Source organism: Cebus imitator, unplaced genomic scaffold (genome assembly GCF_001604975.1).
Source record: "Cebus imitator isolate Cc_AM_T3 unplaced genomic scaffold, Cebus_imitator-1.0 Scaffold143, whole genome shotgun sequence".
In the NCBI taxonomy this organism is placed as follows: domain Eukaryota; kingdom Metazoa; phylum Chordata; class Mammalia; order Primates; family Cebidae; genus Cebus; species Cebus imitator.
In genome coordinates, this window is record NW_016107458.1 from 3278139 (window position 1) to 3294432 (window position 16294).

The window sequence follows — 16294 nt, forward strand, 5'->3', positions numbered from 1 at the left end:
CCAAATAGAATGAAAGACCAGCAGAAAAGAGGCAGCCTCTCTTCTTTTATTTTTTTTTGTGGAGACCAAGCCTCACTCTGTTGACAGGCTGGAGTGTAGTGGTGTGATCTCTGCTTACTGCAACCTCCGCCTTCTGGGTTCAAGTGATTCTCCTGCTTCAGCCTCCCGAATAGCTGGTACTACAGACATGTGCTACCACACCCAGTGAATTTTTGTATTTTTAGTAGAGACGGGGTTTCACCATGTTGGCGAGGATGGTCTTGATCTCTTGACCTCATGATCTGCCCGCCTCAGCCTCTCAAAGTGCTGGGATTGTAGGTGTGAGCCACTGCACCTGACCTAGTTTCACTTCATAACTAATTCAATTTGGTTGTGCTTAGCCGGTGTTACATTCCACAGCAGGTTTGATACAGGAGTGCAGCACAGAAATTAGAGGTGTGCACAAAGAGGTGGGCTTTGAACTGCGGCAGTGCAGCAGTCTGCTAGTGACATACCCTGGGGAAGCTACTTAATCTCCTGGCAGTTTCCTCATCTGTAAAGTGGGTGTGCCTGCCTCATAGAGTTGTGATGAGAAAAAGGTAAGACCTTTAAATTCTAGAACTTGGGGCATAAGAAGCACTATCATAATTGTGAAGTGGAGTGGAGGAGAGCTGCCAGAAGCAGGCGCTCTGACAACAGTAAGATGTGACTATTTTCAGCCAGATAGTGAGAAGACACCATCTGTTTAGTAATCTGTTCTAGAATTTTCCTAGGATCTACGTCAAGTAGTCTTGATTTTTAAAATTCACCTTTTAGCCCATTCTGAAAAATGAAGCATTAGTCAATCTATTCTCCAAAATCCCCTAGTTCCTAAATTTCTGTGATCTTTGCAGAAATTATCCCTAGTTTCAATTACCCATTATTTCATTACTCCTGCTTACAATTTGTCATTGGCCTAAAAACTGGCACTCTTTTAAAGTGAAAAAGTGAAGTCCAACTTTGTGCTTAGTTGGGCTAAGCTAAGCTACTAATTCAGTGCTTAGTTCTTTCTTTGGTACATCTTCATTTCATCTTTTTCAGGTTGACCATAACCTTCCTTAACAAAGAACCTAAAGTTGAATTGTTCTGATTTCCTGAACAAGATTCTTCTTTCCAAATTGTTAGCCAGAACATGAAAGATAACCTTTTTTGGACTGCTGGATTTCACTCGGCTATGAACAATTTTTTCCAGAAAACCTTATTTTTGCTGCCTTTGACAATTTGATAAATTTATAACATTTTATCAATTTATAAATTTCTTCTACGTTTCTTGACAATCTTCTAACAAGCTGACTCCATTATTTTTTAAATCTTATGTTGTATATGTCTTTTATACATGCCTGTCTTTTTCTAAACTAAGCTCATTTGAGAGCTGACTCCCTATGCAGCTACATAGGTTTTTTTTTTTTTTTTCTTAAAGAAACATCTCCTTTTTTGCATCAATGTAGCCTCAATTGTATTGATAGAATTTTACCTATTAGAATTGCATATTCATCCCCTTTCAATCATATTTTAGAAGTCTTTGGCTATGGAATCAAAGTTGATTTTTTTAGAGGCAGACTTTCTTCCTTATTGCCCATGGTAAGTGTTTGGTTATACCAAAAATTACTTTCATACCCGAATTGTATTCCAGGAACTCCTAGGTATCACAGGATTTCTCAAGGGTTTTCTTACTACCACCTGATCAACCGGTTTTTAAATTTTTGATCAGAATTAAGCTGACTAACAGTTCCCCTCTCTACTCTTTCACCTTCCAAGAGAACAAATTGTCGTACATGCTAATGAAGAATCTATCATTTTTCCCTTTCTTGTGTACTTAGGTTTTAGTACCAAAATTCAGTGATAATGGAGAGACTTTCCCTTAGAAACAAGTTTATCAAACTGAGTCATCAGTGAATTATAAATCAATGAGTTGCAGTCAGCAATGGGAAATGAAATAGGAAAACAGTAAAATAGAATAGAAAAACAGCTGAACACACTGCACAGAGTAAGAATAAGTATTTTGTGAAACTTTTGTCTTAGTTTTATGTATGTGTAGCATTGTGGCTGTTGTATGACATAAAATGTATTTCATGGTGCAGGTTATGGACTAAAAACTCTGAAAACCACCATTTTTAGATGATAATACATTATTTGTATTGTCATAATGACAAGTACAGAACAAAATTTTTAAGATCAAATCTCATTTAATACATACATATGTACATATATAATAAAATTGTAGCACAAAACAAAAAGCAGCTATTTTGTTGATTTTTACCATTTCATCTGTCGGTAGAAGGAAGATAGTTTAAGAATTTAGCAGCTGTATTTTAGCTAAAAATATATGACAACTTATGTTTTTGGTGCCCTAAAAGAAATACATTTTTTGTGAAAAGATATTTCTAGATTTTAGAACTCCATATTAGTGCTAGGATATCTACTAACTTGTTAAATTGAATTACTGAATATCCATAGACATCAAGTAATACCTGAAAATGCCCTACAGTATCCAATTTTGTGTTTCCAATTATTTTCTCTAAAGGGTGACTGGTGGCCACGTGGTAAAGCCCTGGAACCTGTCTTCCTACCACCTTATGACCCTAAGAGCACCCAGAGGAGTGACTTCCAAAAACCAACATGTCCACTGGTTCTGCCAGTCAAACACAGCAAGATGCAAAAGCCTTCTTACGGAATAGGTAAGGTTTTGCAGTTGTAAAAACCTTTTTTGTTATTTCAAGTTATTGCTATCAAAACTAAGATGTATTAGATGTGCCAACACCTTCTGAAAAAAATTACTTCCTTACAGAAGTTGAAAATGTACACACAGCTAGTGCAGCCCTTGGAAGGTTTATTTCTTCCTAGTAGACAGTTTGACTCCAAACACAGTTAATATGCGATAATGAAAATTGTACTGATCATTCATAATACCAGCCTCAAAGTCAGAAACTCAGTAGTATTCTGCTCATTGTTGTTGCCACCACATTTTAATAGTTGTAACTCTTGTCGCTTCAAGGAAGGCAGGCTATTGATGAAGGGGGCTTTTAGATAATCTATAACAATGACCTGTCCTTTAGAAAGATAATAAAGTTTCCGCTTCTGGTTCAGAACAGTAGACAGAGCACACACACTGAAATTCCCTGCCTTCTAAGACCCTAATACTATGAATAGTAGCAAAGCAATAAACTCATAAGGGTGAAGAGAATAGAAGGAAGAACTTTTTGGAATGTAGGAAAGAGTAGAAGCCTATTGATAAATAAAAGAGAATGAAGAAGCAATACCTAGAAAGAGATGCAGCAAATAAGAGACAATCTGACTGGCCAAAGCCCCGACTGAGCTACATGTCGAGCCAGCAGGCATAGCGGAAGGCAAGAATTAAAAAGTGGGTAGGAGAGAGTCAGAGTTACTTCAAAGCCTGTCCCTTAAATAAAGGCTCCAGTCATGAGCACTCCACCCTATCCCAACATGAAGACTAGTAGAACCCAGTGTCTTAGCCAGATGTCAACTATCACACCTCGTTTTGGTCAATCAAGCCGATCCCCCCATCTCCTTCTTAATTATGAATGGAAAACCAAAGATTAGAATTATGTCAATTAAAAAAAAACATTTGGAGGATAAAGGCAAGGAAATATCACAGAGCATGAAACAACAAAACAAAAACTTAGAAAATGAAAAGGAAAGCAAGATAGAGGATCTGTTTGGGAAATCCAACTTTTCCAGAGCTCCAGAAAAGAGAAGAGTAAAAATGAAGGTAGATAATTAGCAAAACATAACATTTATTGAGCACATACTGTTTGCCAGGCACTTTATGGAACTTTCTAAATATTAACTTATTTAATTCCCACATTAACTCTGTGCAATATAATAGTATAGTAATACTATGAATATTCTTATTTTTCAGATAAGAAAGTGTAGGGAGGCAAAATTTTACCTCTACCCTCTTAGTGTTTTTGGCTGGGCTTGAGAATTGACACAAATCAATAGGAGAAAAGCATACAAATTTATGTAATAAAAGCTTTACACAGCAGGGGAGACTTCATAAGGAAATGAAGACCCAAAGACATAGGAAGAACATATATACTAAATTGGACAAAGAGTAGTAAATTGTAAAAATGGGACAAGGCAAAGGAGTTTGGGCTAGGGTAATTGGGTAGAGAAGTGTCTAGGAAGATAAGGGTGAGTTTAACAAGGTTTGTTTATATAGATTTTCCCCCACCTCAAATTCCTGTTACACATAGGATTTCATCTCCTGCTTTTGAGAAACAGAAGAAAGGTCAGAATGTTTTTCTTGCATCTGTGCCTTTAACTTGCATCAAGTGCCTTTAACTCAATATAGTCAATATGCCAGTGGCATTTTAGAGTGGCATCTTCTCAACTCCTTTGAAAGCAAGCATGTAGTTAAAATAACTTGCCCAAGGCTACACAGTGAATAATTGGTATTTGAACCCAGATAGCCTGACTTCAGTACATATACTCATAACTGGTACTATACAGTACTCTATACAACCTCTAAAATAATAAGAATGTTTCCCTATAGAAAATGCATTAAAAGGGTCTACTGAGTGCTTCTAAGTATGAAGGGGAAAAAGATACACACCCTACATATCATTACAAAATTTCAAAACAATAATCATAAGCAGAAGTTTCTAAAAGCTTCCATAAAGGGATAGAAAAATAAGTCACCATCTAAGAAGTATCAACATGGAGTCAGGCAGCACTGATGCAAGAGTGCAATGGAGTTAATGCGTTCAAAGTTCTCAGGGGAAATACTTTTTGACCTAGAAAAGGGAATTCACGTGGCATGGATACTAAACCGTTTTCTTTTAAAGTGGCACTGGGCATTAGACCCACTGAAAAAAAAATGATGTCCTGGCACAACATTCAACCCTTAAATAAACAAAATATATGTAATAATGTATATTATGCATGCTATTTAGTAGTGTTCAACTTTTAGGCTCGATCTGTAGACACAAGCTTAAATATGGCTACAGAACGTAATATATATTAGCAGCTTTCATAAGAAATGTACATAATTGACAGAAAATGAGAAGAAGAGAAGAAGGGTGCTAAAATCATTATTTACGATATAGTTAATCAAGAGATACTATCCAATGGGGATGAAAAAAGGAATAGAAATTTAAGGTTAAAGGTCAGAGGAACCAGTCTAAAACCCAAATTTATCTCTCTAACCTTGGCTTCTTTACTGAGTATCAAGTTCACATTCCAAACACCTACTTAACATCTCCTCTGGGATAGCTAGTCACCTTTTCTAACTTGGTATGACTGGAATAGAATGTTTCATTTCCCCAATCCAAACTTATCCCCCACGGGTCTTCTCCATCTCAGTGAATGCCGCCTCCACTCTCCCACCAGGTGCTCAAGTTTTGATAAGCTAGAAGGCATTCTAAAACTCTCTCTTTTCGCTGCCTCCCCTACATTCAATCCATCAGCAAATCTTGACAATCTAAAATAGACCCCAAATCTATTCCTTTCCATCTTCATTGTAACCAGTGCAGTACAGCCACTCTTACCCTGCTTCCTTTTTTCCTCCTCCGTATGTATTTTCTGCATCATCGTCAAAGGATCTTTTCAAAACACAAATGATATTCTTCTCCTTTAGGTTCTCCAGTTACTTCTCACTGTTCATAGAATAAATTTCAAATTCCTCACTGTGGCCTACACAGCCCTTTTTGATCTGTCAAAATCACCTCTATTATCTTGTATTGCTTATAATTTAGAGACAGAAAATGTAACTCAGACCAAGGAGGAAGAGACACTTTCTGAAAGTCAAGCTTGTTTCCAAACCAGAAAGCTTGTCTGTGTACTTGTTATTGTGTTTCCATATTTTAATTACATATTCTTGTAAATTAAAATCTGAGTAAGAAAACAGTTGTTTCTATAAAACATTCAAAGTTGAATGTGCAGACTTGATAAAAGGTAAATTGCTAACTTAAAAAATGCTTATTAGGCATAGGCAAAATAGCTAAGAGGAGTTGGACTGAATTCTTTAAATCTTGAAGGATTCTGCACTCGTTTTACTTGAAAGGTGTCTTTATGTTTGCATTCTGTGTGAAAGAAATAGAAACTGGAAGTGATGCATTAGAAGCATGGTTTGTACAAGAGACAAAAGGTGAATTCCAATCAGTGGACACCTCCTCAAAGTGGATTGGCATGCAAATAAAAATGTGATGAACTGGTTAAAAAATATGTAATATATAACATCATATATATTATTTATAATGTTATATATGAGATATATATCATATATTTTTTTTTATATACGGTATATGATTTTTTGCTTTAACTTTCTTTAGTAACCAACCACTCCTTTCCTTATAAGGAGCAGCTATGGTACATCCGCTACTCAAGTTGAAGGGACTTAGTAGAGTGGTGAAAGATGATACTGGAGAGATGGGCTTTGCTCTAGGTTGATAAGGCAGAACTCAGTCACTTCAAAAGGGATCCCCCAAAATCAGGGTCTGTAGATCTGGTCTGTTTATCTACTTAATTTAAGCAGAGAGAAATCCTCCAAACCTCTGCCTAGGATAGAGGACAGAAAATCCATGAGTCCCTTAAGCAGTCCTCTGCAATGTCACCTTGTCCCCCTGCCCCATGCTCCCTGACTCAGAGGTATCTGATGCCTCCCTATTCTGGGGCATTCCTGGAATGCTGTGGCATGAATTGGCTTGATTTTTACCCCACCTCCTTCCCCATAGCACTTAACTTTTAGTTTTCTGTAGTTTACTTGAGTCTATTGCCACTTATCCATCTGTTTTCCAGCTTCCAAATTGGTTAACATCTGCACTCCCATTTAGTTCTTTTTTTTCCTTAAGTATGTAAGCCCTCTTAATTTCTGTAGTGTGATTATATTGGGGCCTGGGGAAAGAATGGGGGAAATGCATAGGGGTGAATTTGCCATGTTTAACTGGAAATCACAGTAACTTTGTCACCATCAACACTCCTTTTATGATTTAATATTGGTTCAGTATTAAACTTAGTATTGTGTGAGCCTGAACCCATTAAATTTAATCATCCTGTTTTCCTCAATTTATGAAGTGAGAATAGTAATTTCTGCTTTGCAGGACTGTCGTGAGAAACAAATGAAATAACATGTAAAGTACCTAACACAGTATTTGCTACATAGTAGACAATAAATGGTAACTATTTCTATTATTAATTATTGCCCTGTACTACCTTATGTGTTGAGTTGAAATTTAGCTTGAGAACCTGGCATGATTCTTTCTCTCTCTGTTCTTTTATTGGTATTTCTCATTGCCAAGTTCATTACTGTATCCTAGGGTCTAATATAATGCCCAGATTCAATAAATATAGTTAAATGATAATTACACATTCTTCAACAGATTAATTTAAAGTCGTAATGTAAAGTGACATATACTATACAATATAGGCCTGCAATTTATTCATATTTTAGGTGGTATTTGGATATTAGATGAAAATGATTTTTAAAAAAGAAAATATTTTAATGTAACACTAAAAAATATGTATCTAAACTAGTCTATATGGGCCAGATTTTTTACTATAAGCATACAAACACAGAAAAATATGCACATAAACATGCACAAATACCAATTAAAAGTCATCTCATAGTCATTCTGTTCCATCAGCCCACTTAATTACGCCCAGACTTTGGCATTTCAGCAATGTTATCTTGTGCTGACAATTCAAAGTGCCCTTTATGTCTTGTACCACACACAATTTCCTGGCTGCCATCCATGGCCAGTTAACAAATGGCTGTGCTCCGTCATATCTGAGTCCCTGGAAGAGTAAGTGTTCACATTTGGTTTTATATAATAAAACTTTATAAATTGAAAAACCTAATCTAATTTGTGAAGAAGGTATTTCATGCTTAAATAAAACTTTCCTGTTTATCAACAGCTTGATATTTCAATGTTCTTTTGAATTGCAAATTCAGATATAGTGGTAAAATTAATTTTCTAAAATAGGTTTTAGTTTGTGTTGTTTCTTTTGCACCAAACTATAAAAAACAACAGTTTCTTTTTGCTACAGTGATGTTTTTTCTTTTTACTATATTTTGAAAATCTATACTATTTTTATATTAATAATCTTTTTACATAAGATCAGAATACTATTGTGGAGAGTGGGATTTAAGAGAAAAACATTACTGATGAATGATCTTTAAGCAGACACAGAGTTAAGAAAAGGACATTTCTCAAAGTAAAACTGCTAAGTTCTTACCAATAGTAGAAGCAAATTGTATGTTTGAATAAATCCTGGCTTTGTTGATAAAATATAAATGGTTGGATAGCAACTTGTTTCAAAAATTCTAATTTTAATTAGATTAAGTTTCCAAGAAATAGAGAGTGGATTTCAAACATTCTTCATGGACTTTTGTCTTATATTTTGCAATTCTCACCTAATAAGGCTTCTCTCAAGTAATTACTTTAGGTACAATTTGAATTATTAAGTAGAGTAACCACTAAGAATTTCAATATCTTCTTTGATGTTTTCATGTTTAGATATTCCTCACTATCGTGGGCTTCTGTAAAACTCTCATATGCTTGTATAAAGGAATATAGTAGTTGTGTCTAATTTTAATAGGTATAATGTCTGAGTAAGGAATTTCCCTCTATCATAACTCAAGATTACTTTCTTCTCCCTTTATTTCCATGAAAAAAAGAATTAATTTAAAAGTTATTATTTGTGAGATTGTGGGGGTTTTTAGACTACTATTTAAAAGATACATTCTAATTGATTTAATTGACTTCCTTCTGAAATATTTGTTTCCGTTACCTGCATAACTACCAGCTCAAATTTAATTGCTTAAAACAATCATCCTGTTGGCTTAATGTTCTGCAATCTAGGCTGAATTCAGCTGGGTAGTTCTTGGTCAGGTCTTGGTGATGATTACTTGTGTGGCTGCATTCAATTGGCAGGTGGTCTGAGGACGGGACTCATTTGGGATGCAGGAATGACTGAGCCTCTCCTTCTCCATGTGGTCGTTCCACGTAGTTTCTCCAGCAGGATAGCTGGACTTCTTACTCCCAAGAATGCAAAAGCAGAAGCTGTAAGGCTTTCTTAAAGTTTGTGGCGAGTACTGGCATAGTGTTACCTCCGTCATATTCTGTTGGTTAAAGCTAATCCTAACACCAGCCCACATTTAGGGGGAAGGGACTATACAAGGATTTGAATACTGCCAGGCCTGATTCATTGGGGCCACTAGTTTAACAGACTACCACAATTCCCTTAAACAGTTATTTGAATCAGAGTTTAGAAGTAGCCAACTCTGGGTTGGGCACGGTGGCTCAGGCCTATAATCCCAGCACTTTGGGAGGCTGAGCTGGGTGGATCATGAGGTCAAGAGATCCAGACCATCCTGGTCAACATGGTGAAATCCCATCTCTACTAAAAATACAAAAAATTAGCTGGGCATGGTGGCGCGTGCCTGTAATCCCAGCTACTCAGGAGGGTGAGGCAGGAGAATTGGCTGAACCTGGGAGGTGGAGGTTGCAGTGAGCCGAGATAGCGCCATTGCACTCCAGCCTGGGTAACAAGAGCAAAACTCCATCTCAAAATAAATAAATAAATAAATAAAAAGAAGTAGCCAACTCTTCACCTTTCTTTGTCTGAAAATGTCTTTAAGTTGCCCTCTTTGATGAATGAAAGCATAGTTAAAAGTAGAACTTTTGGTCCGTAATGATTTACCCTTCACATTTTGAAGATGTTATTCCATTGTCTTCTGGATTCTATTGTTGTGTCAAGTCTGCAGGCTGTTCAGTTGTTAATAAACTGCTCTTGCTCCCAGGGTCATGCAAGTGCCTCCTTAAATTTTGCATCCTTTGTGCCTCATTGCCTCATCTTTCTCCTGCCCCTGCTACCTGTTTGGTATTCTGTGAGCTCTTTCAATCTGAGGTCTTTGATCTTTCTTTAATTCTTAGATATATATCATTATTTTATCAAATGCTGCCTTCCCTTCCACTATTTCTTTTTAGTTCTAGTGTTGATACTTCCACCTTCCATGTCTCTGAGCTTTTCTTTAATATTTTTATCTCTTTATCTTTTCCTGCCTTCTGGGACAGCATCTCAGTCTGATTTTCTCGTTCATGATTCTTGTTTAGACCACCTATTTTTTTTGTTTCAACTGTTGTATGTTTTTATTTCTAACATTTTATATGATTCCTTTTTATGACCTGTTCTTGTTCATATTAACAATACCTTCTCTGTATCTTTGAGGATATTTGTTATGCTTATTTTAAATCCTTGGTGTATTGGTTCTGACACTTCTGCTTCACATAGTGTATGTTTTAAATTTTTCTTTCTTTTATGGTCAAACTTATGGTAGATCATGTTCCCCTAGGGGAATCAGTAGCCCTGTGCAGGCAAAAGCTGAAGACCAGGGTCTGGTTTGTGTGCCTCTCACTAAATATAAGGAAAGAAAATGAGGCTCAGGCTGGAAAGCTTCTTATACCACAAACCCTATTTTGACCATTGTTATTTGCTGTCACTCTACCAGGCTGGTCCTCTAGTCAGGAATCCACCCTACCACCCTTAAACTGTTTTTTAAAAGCCATCACTGACAGAAGGCAGTATTCTGATGCTTTTAATTCACCAGCATTGACAGTTGTTGCGGGAATGTTGGAGGAAGACATGCCCAAGGGGGCAACACGGACTCGTTTTCCTCAGCTCCTTTCCCTGGAGGAACTTCTGTGCTTTTCTGATATTACTGTGTTGACAACAGATGGCTAGGCAGTTGCTACCAGTTTCTGTGGCCCTGGGCAAGCATGATCTTCCCAAGGCAATGCGAGGGAAAGTCAAGGGCAGATTTTAAAACTCTCCCCCCACCTATTCTCTCTTGGCTGCATCTGACCTTCCTACCCTCCAGCCCAAACTGCCACCAACACTTTATACCAGTTCACTGAAGCCTTTGGGTTTCTCACAGTTTTTCTGAGAGTTCAGATTCCTGCTTCTTTCTCCTGCCATGGTTTCCCATTTGTCAGGATACAGAAGAGCTGACCCTTTGTTAACTTTGAAGACTACATAATGTAACCCTAGCATCCTAGAGACTTTATAAACACTGCCCTTAATTTTCACAATTCCAAAAGCAAATTATTATTTTCTTCATTTTAGAGAGGAGGAAATCAAATTTCAATGAAGCTCGGTGATTTTTTTTTTTCAAAGTCACACAACTAGGAAATGTGGTAAAGCCAGAATTTGAAAACATGTCTATCTTAACCCCAAATCCATGCTTTGGATACTTCATTAACGCCACCTGTTAATGCCTGCATTTAGAGCTACTACATTTTGTCTATCCACGAAGTTATGAAACTGTGTTCAAACATACTCATGTTCTGTGAGCTGGACCATGGTATTCATCAAAAAAATGGTCATCTTTTCCCACTTGGTAGAAAAAAATATAAGTTATGGATAGAATGTTCTCGGTGTCACACTTATTATATCTTTGCACTGTTTTCTGTGTGCTAGCAAGCCCTAAAAGAAAGGTAATAATTAAGTAGAACATGAGTTTTGAGCAGTTGATTGCAATTAGAAATCAAGAAAATGTTAACAGTTAACTTTTTTTTATACTGCCGACTGGGAAAAGATTGCCATTTTATATCATGTAATGTATAAGTATTTGAATACTCATCATTCTTTTTTTTTTTTTTTCTTGAGACGGAGTTTCGCTCTTGTTACCCAGGCTGGAGTGCAATGGCGCGATCTCGGCTCACCGCAACCTCGGCCTCCTGGGTTCAGGCAATTCTCCTGCCTCAGCCTCCTGAGTCGCTGGGATTACAGGCACGCGCCACCATGCCCAGCTAATTTTTTTCTGTATTTTTAGTAGAGACGGGGTTTCACCATGTTGACCAGGATGGTCTCGATCTCTTGACCTCGTGATCTACCCGCCTCGGCCTCCCACAGTGCTGGGATTACAGGCTTGAGCCACCGCGCCCGGCCGAATACTCATCATTCTTGCTAATAAAATTAGTTTATAACAATGTCTGAATATCAAAGTGAATTCATTAATGCTTAATAAATGTAAACTTACTAACATATTTTTTTCTTATGCATTCTCCTAATTTTAAAGGTCTGATTTTTTTAAATTAAATTTTATTTTTTAATAATTAATATATGCATATAGCACAAAATTCAAATGGTACAAAAAGATATACAGTGAAAACTGAACCCTCTTCTCCCCACTTCTGTTCTCCAGTCCCCTAGTTCTCTTTCTCTACAATAACCAGTGTTAGCAGTTTCTTACATTAGCATTTCATAGATATATTAGGTGTATATAAACTCCTATGTACATATTTTTTAAGGGAGAAATTATTTTCCTTGATAGAGTTTTACTTCACTAAACTTTTTTGATTACGGGCAATAGTACTGAAAGTTGCTCTGATTCTTTAAATAATCTTCTCTGCGGCCAGGTGTGGTGTCTCACACCTGTAATGTTAGCACTTTGGGAGGCTGAGGCCAGTGGATCACCTAAGTCCAGGAGTTTGAGACCAGCCTGTCCAACATGGTGAAACTCTGTCTGTACTAGAAAAAAAAAATAATAATAATACAAAAATTAGCCTGGTATGGTGGTGGGCCCTGCAATCCCAGCTACTCAGGAGGCTGATGCAGGAGAATCGCTTGAACCCAGAAGGCAGAGGTTGCAGTGAGCAGAGATCGCACCACTGCACTCCAGCCTGGGTGACAGAGTGAGACTCTGTCTCAAAAAACAAACAAACCAAAAACCTTCTCTGCTGAAAATAAAACTAAACTGAGTTTTAAAAATTATTTAAGATGTTAAACATACATGGAGCCGAGACGAATATAATGAACTCCTGTATACTTATCACCCAGATTAAAAGATTATTTAAAAGTGATTTTTTTTTCTTGAAACAGAGTCTCACTCTTTCACCAGGCTGGAGTACAGTGGCATGATCTCGGCTCACAGAAACCTCTGCCTCCAGGGCTCAAGCGATTGTCCTGCCTCAACCTCCCAAGTAGTTGGGACTACAGGCACGTGCCATCACGCCCAGCTAATTTTTGTATTTTTAGTAGAGATGGGGTTTCACCATATTGGCCAGGATGGTCTTGATCTCTTGACCTCATGATCCGCCCTCCTTGTCCTTAAAAGTGATTTTTAAAGGATTTAATGATCTTACAAATTTTCAGAGTCTCTGTTATTGGGTGAAATGAAAAGAATTATTGTTCAACTACAACTGCAGCAGCCCTAGAGTCTTCCGATGTATTCCCTAAGTGCTGGCTTCGGCATAGAGTTTCTAGTCCATGGCCGTAGCCACTAGGCCACAGCTATAGATACAACACAGAATTTCTCATACTCTTTCTAGTAGTAAAAAGTTAACAAATTATAGTAATGCTTTCCCTAAAACTTATTGGTATCTGTGTAAAAAGCATAGTGGTGTAGTCGTGGCTTACTGCAGCCTTGAACTTTTGGGCTCAAGAAATACTCCCACCTTAGCCTTCCAAATAGCTGGGATTATAGGCACATGCCATCATGCTTGGCTAAGTTTTTGTAGTGTTGGGGTCTCACCATCTTCCCCAGGCTAGTCTCTAACTCCAGGATTCAAGCAATCCTCCTGTCTTGGCCTCTGAGGGCATGCTGGGATTACAGGCATGAGCCACCATGCCTGGCCATATTATTGTATTAATATTAATATTAGTTTTTAAAATTACTAATAATTCCACACATGGAGCTAATTTGGCTATTTTGATTTGGTTCTTTTCATGGAGAAAGAATGGTGAATCCATTATATTTATTATTTAGATGTGTATAAATAATCTTGCATACTTAAAGAATTTATTTTGTTACCATATTTTATAAAGCATATTATTAATACTGATTATATTTCCATAAACAATTCTAATTTTTGTCCTGACTTCACAAAATCTTTTTTTTTTTTTTTTTTTTTTAGTTCCACTTGTCTTTCCTGGTACATCAGAACTTCAAAACAATTTTATAGAATACATCTCTTTTATACATCAATATGATGCCAGGAAAACTCCGAATGAGCCTCTCTGGGGAAAGGTGAGACAATATTTAGAATTAATTATTTAATATTTTAAGACAGAGTAGATTTGTAGTAGAACTTTATGCCTTTTCAAGTCATAATTACCTTTCTAAAAGCCTATTTAAACAAACGACTGTAGTTATTAATAGAATCTTAGTCACATGCCATAGTAAAATGTAAGGAATAAAATTATCCTGGTATGGTGGTGCCACCTGTAGTCCCAGCTACTCAGGTGGGTGAGGGGGGAGGATTACTTGAGCCCAGGAGTTTGAGGCTGCACTGAGCCATAATTGCACTATTGTATTCCAGCCTGGGTGACACAATGAAACCTCATTTCAATCAGTCAATAAAAACATAATAATTTGAACCAGTATTTGGAATTTGGTCTACTTACTGAAATAATTTGTGTAAAATAATATCAAAACATGCTGGATACAGTGACTTGATGCCTGTAGCCCCAGCTACTCTGAAAGCTGAGGTAGGAAGATCACTTGACACCAGGAGTTTGAGGCCAGCCTGGGCAACATAACAAGGCCCCTTTTCTAATAATAATAATATCAAAACAGTTTGACAAATGTTTGGATAGGCTTAATACGTATGTGTGGCAGGGAAATGCATACATAAGGTTTATAAAGCCAAACAGGAATGTAATTGTCAATTATTGGATTTTTTCCAACTATAGATGTTTGCTTTCATATTTCATTATTACTTAGCTTTCCATTAGCACTAATAAACATTTGGGATGCAATCATAAATTCTTAGGTCTATGAACTGTAGTTTTTGTTGGACCCATAGCAATCTTTAGAGCAAGAAATGAAATTTGATGTGAGTAGTCTTATATCGTCCAAACGATAAAAAAGTTGAGAATTGAAGACAATGAGCTGCTGCTTCTTTGACTTTCTGCTTTTTCCCTTCCTGTTCATTTTCTGATGCACCCTATTTTATAATCTACAAGGTTCACCCATATATGGTGGTGTCTAATTTGGAGCTAAGGTGACACCAATGAAGAGGCAGAGAAGTGCGTGCCTGCATCAGTCACTAGGACTTGAGCTAACCCACAAACTCAGTTCACAGCTGCATCTTCCAGCAATTTCTGTTCTCCCTGGTTAATGTCAACTTTGTTTTCTTTTTTAGAGACATGGAGCTTTTGTACAGAGAGAGATAAAACCAGGGAGTAGGCCAACAGTTCCTAAAGGAACAGAGGTATTACTGAATGCTCCAGGGTCACGTTCATCAGAACAGTCAAAAAAAACAGAGAAAGGAAACTCAGCGGAAAGCAGAATGATCTCACCATGTCTCTGCCAACAAAATTCCCAAGAGCTGTTAGAGACTAAAACTCACTTATCAGAAACAGACTTCAGACAGGCAGCCAAGGCGTGCCCCAGCAGTCCTGAGAGCAGAGAAAAGACCACAGGCGCCACTCAGACAACTGAAGGAGATGTTCTTTTCACCAGGCACAAGCCTCTAAATCCAGCAATTAAAAAATCAGAATAAATTACCTTCTTCCGATAAAAGTATAATCCCTGGAATATAGGGGAATTTCACAATCCTCATCTTGGCCCTCACATTTACTTTTTTTTTTTGTTATCAATAACCTCAGAGCATACTATTTATGTAAATGGAAAAAGAGAAAAAAAGACAATTAGAATACAACCAAATGTTATTAATAAAAGTGATCTCCATTAAGTGACTGAGACATTGTTTCCACATCACAGTCTTTATAAACACAACTTTGTTTTGCACAAAAATGAACCTAATTAACAAATATAACAAGACTTTTAGAAGAGAGGCCCTGTTAGACGATCGTGAGTGACAGCTTTGGAATCTAAAAAACTGGAGATGGAATGCTTGCTTCACTTCATTCCTTGAGCTGTGTGACCTTGGGTAAGTTACTTAACCTCTCTATACTTCAGTTTTCTCAACTGTAAAATTAGGAAAATAGCAACTTTATAAGATTATTGAGCATGAGATTATGCATGTCGACCAATAAGTGGTCAATGTAATCATATCATCACTGCTACTATAATTCAATTTTCAATTTAAGGATAATGTTCTCCTACATATTTAAATTTTCCTCCTTATTCTAAAACGTAGAACTCTTCCATATATAATTAAGAGTGTGAAAATCTAAAAATATTTCTGCCAGTACAAGATGCACACACACAGACACAGACACACACATACGTACACGCTTAATCCAAAGACATATGGGTACTTAGAATATTGAAGTATTTTCCAAATTGTTTTCTGTTTTACTCAGATCATTTCTAGCACCAACTACCTTTGCTTTTTGAATGAGTTTG

The 16294-nt window shown here is 36.9% G+C and overlaps 1 protein-coding gene across 1 annotated transcript in view; it reads left to right on the forward strand.

Annotated features, from left to right (window-relative positions):
* The window catches only part of CUNH2orf73 (chromosome unknown C2orf73 homolog), a 26206-nt gene extending 10548 nt beyond the window's left edge, over positions 1–15658 (forward strand). Inside the window, exons 2-4 of the mRNA XM_037743395.1 lie at positions 2543–2696; positions 13896–14008; positions 15126–15658. Coding sequence (XP_037599323.1) covers positions 2672–2696; positions 13896–14008; positions 15126–15485 — 498 coding nt within the window. The 5' untranslated portion in view covers positions 2543–2671 and the 3' untranslated portion in view covers positions 15486–15658. The remainder of the gene's footprint in view (positions 1–2542; positions 2697–13895; positions 14009–15125) is intronic.
* Positions 15659–16294: the final 636 nt, after the last annotated feature.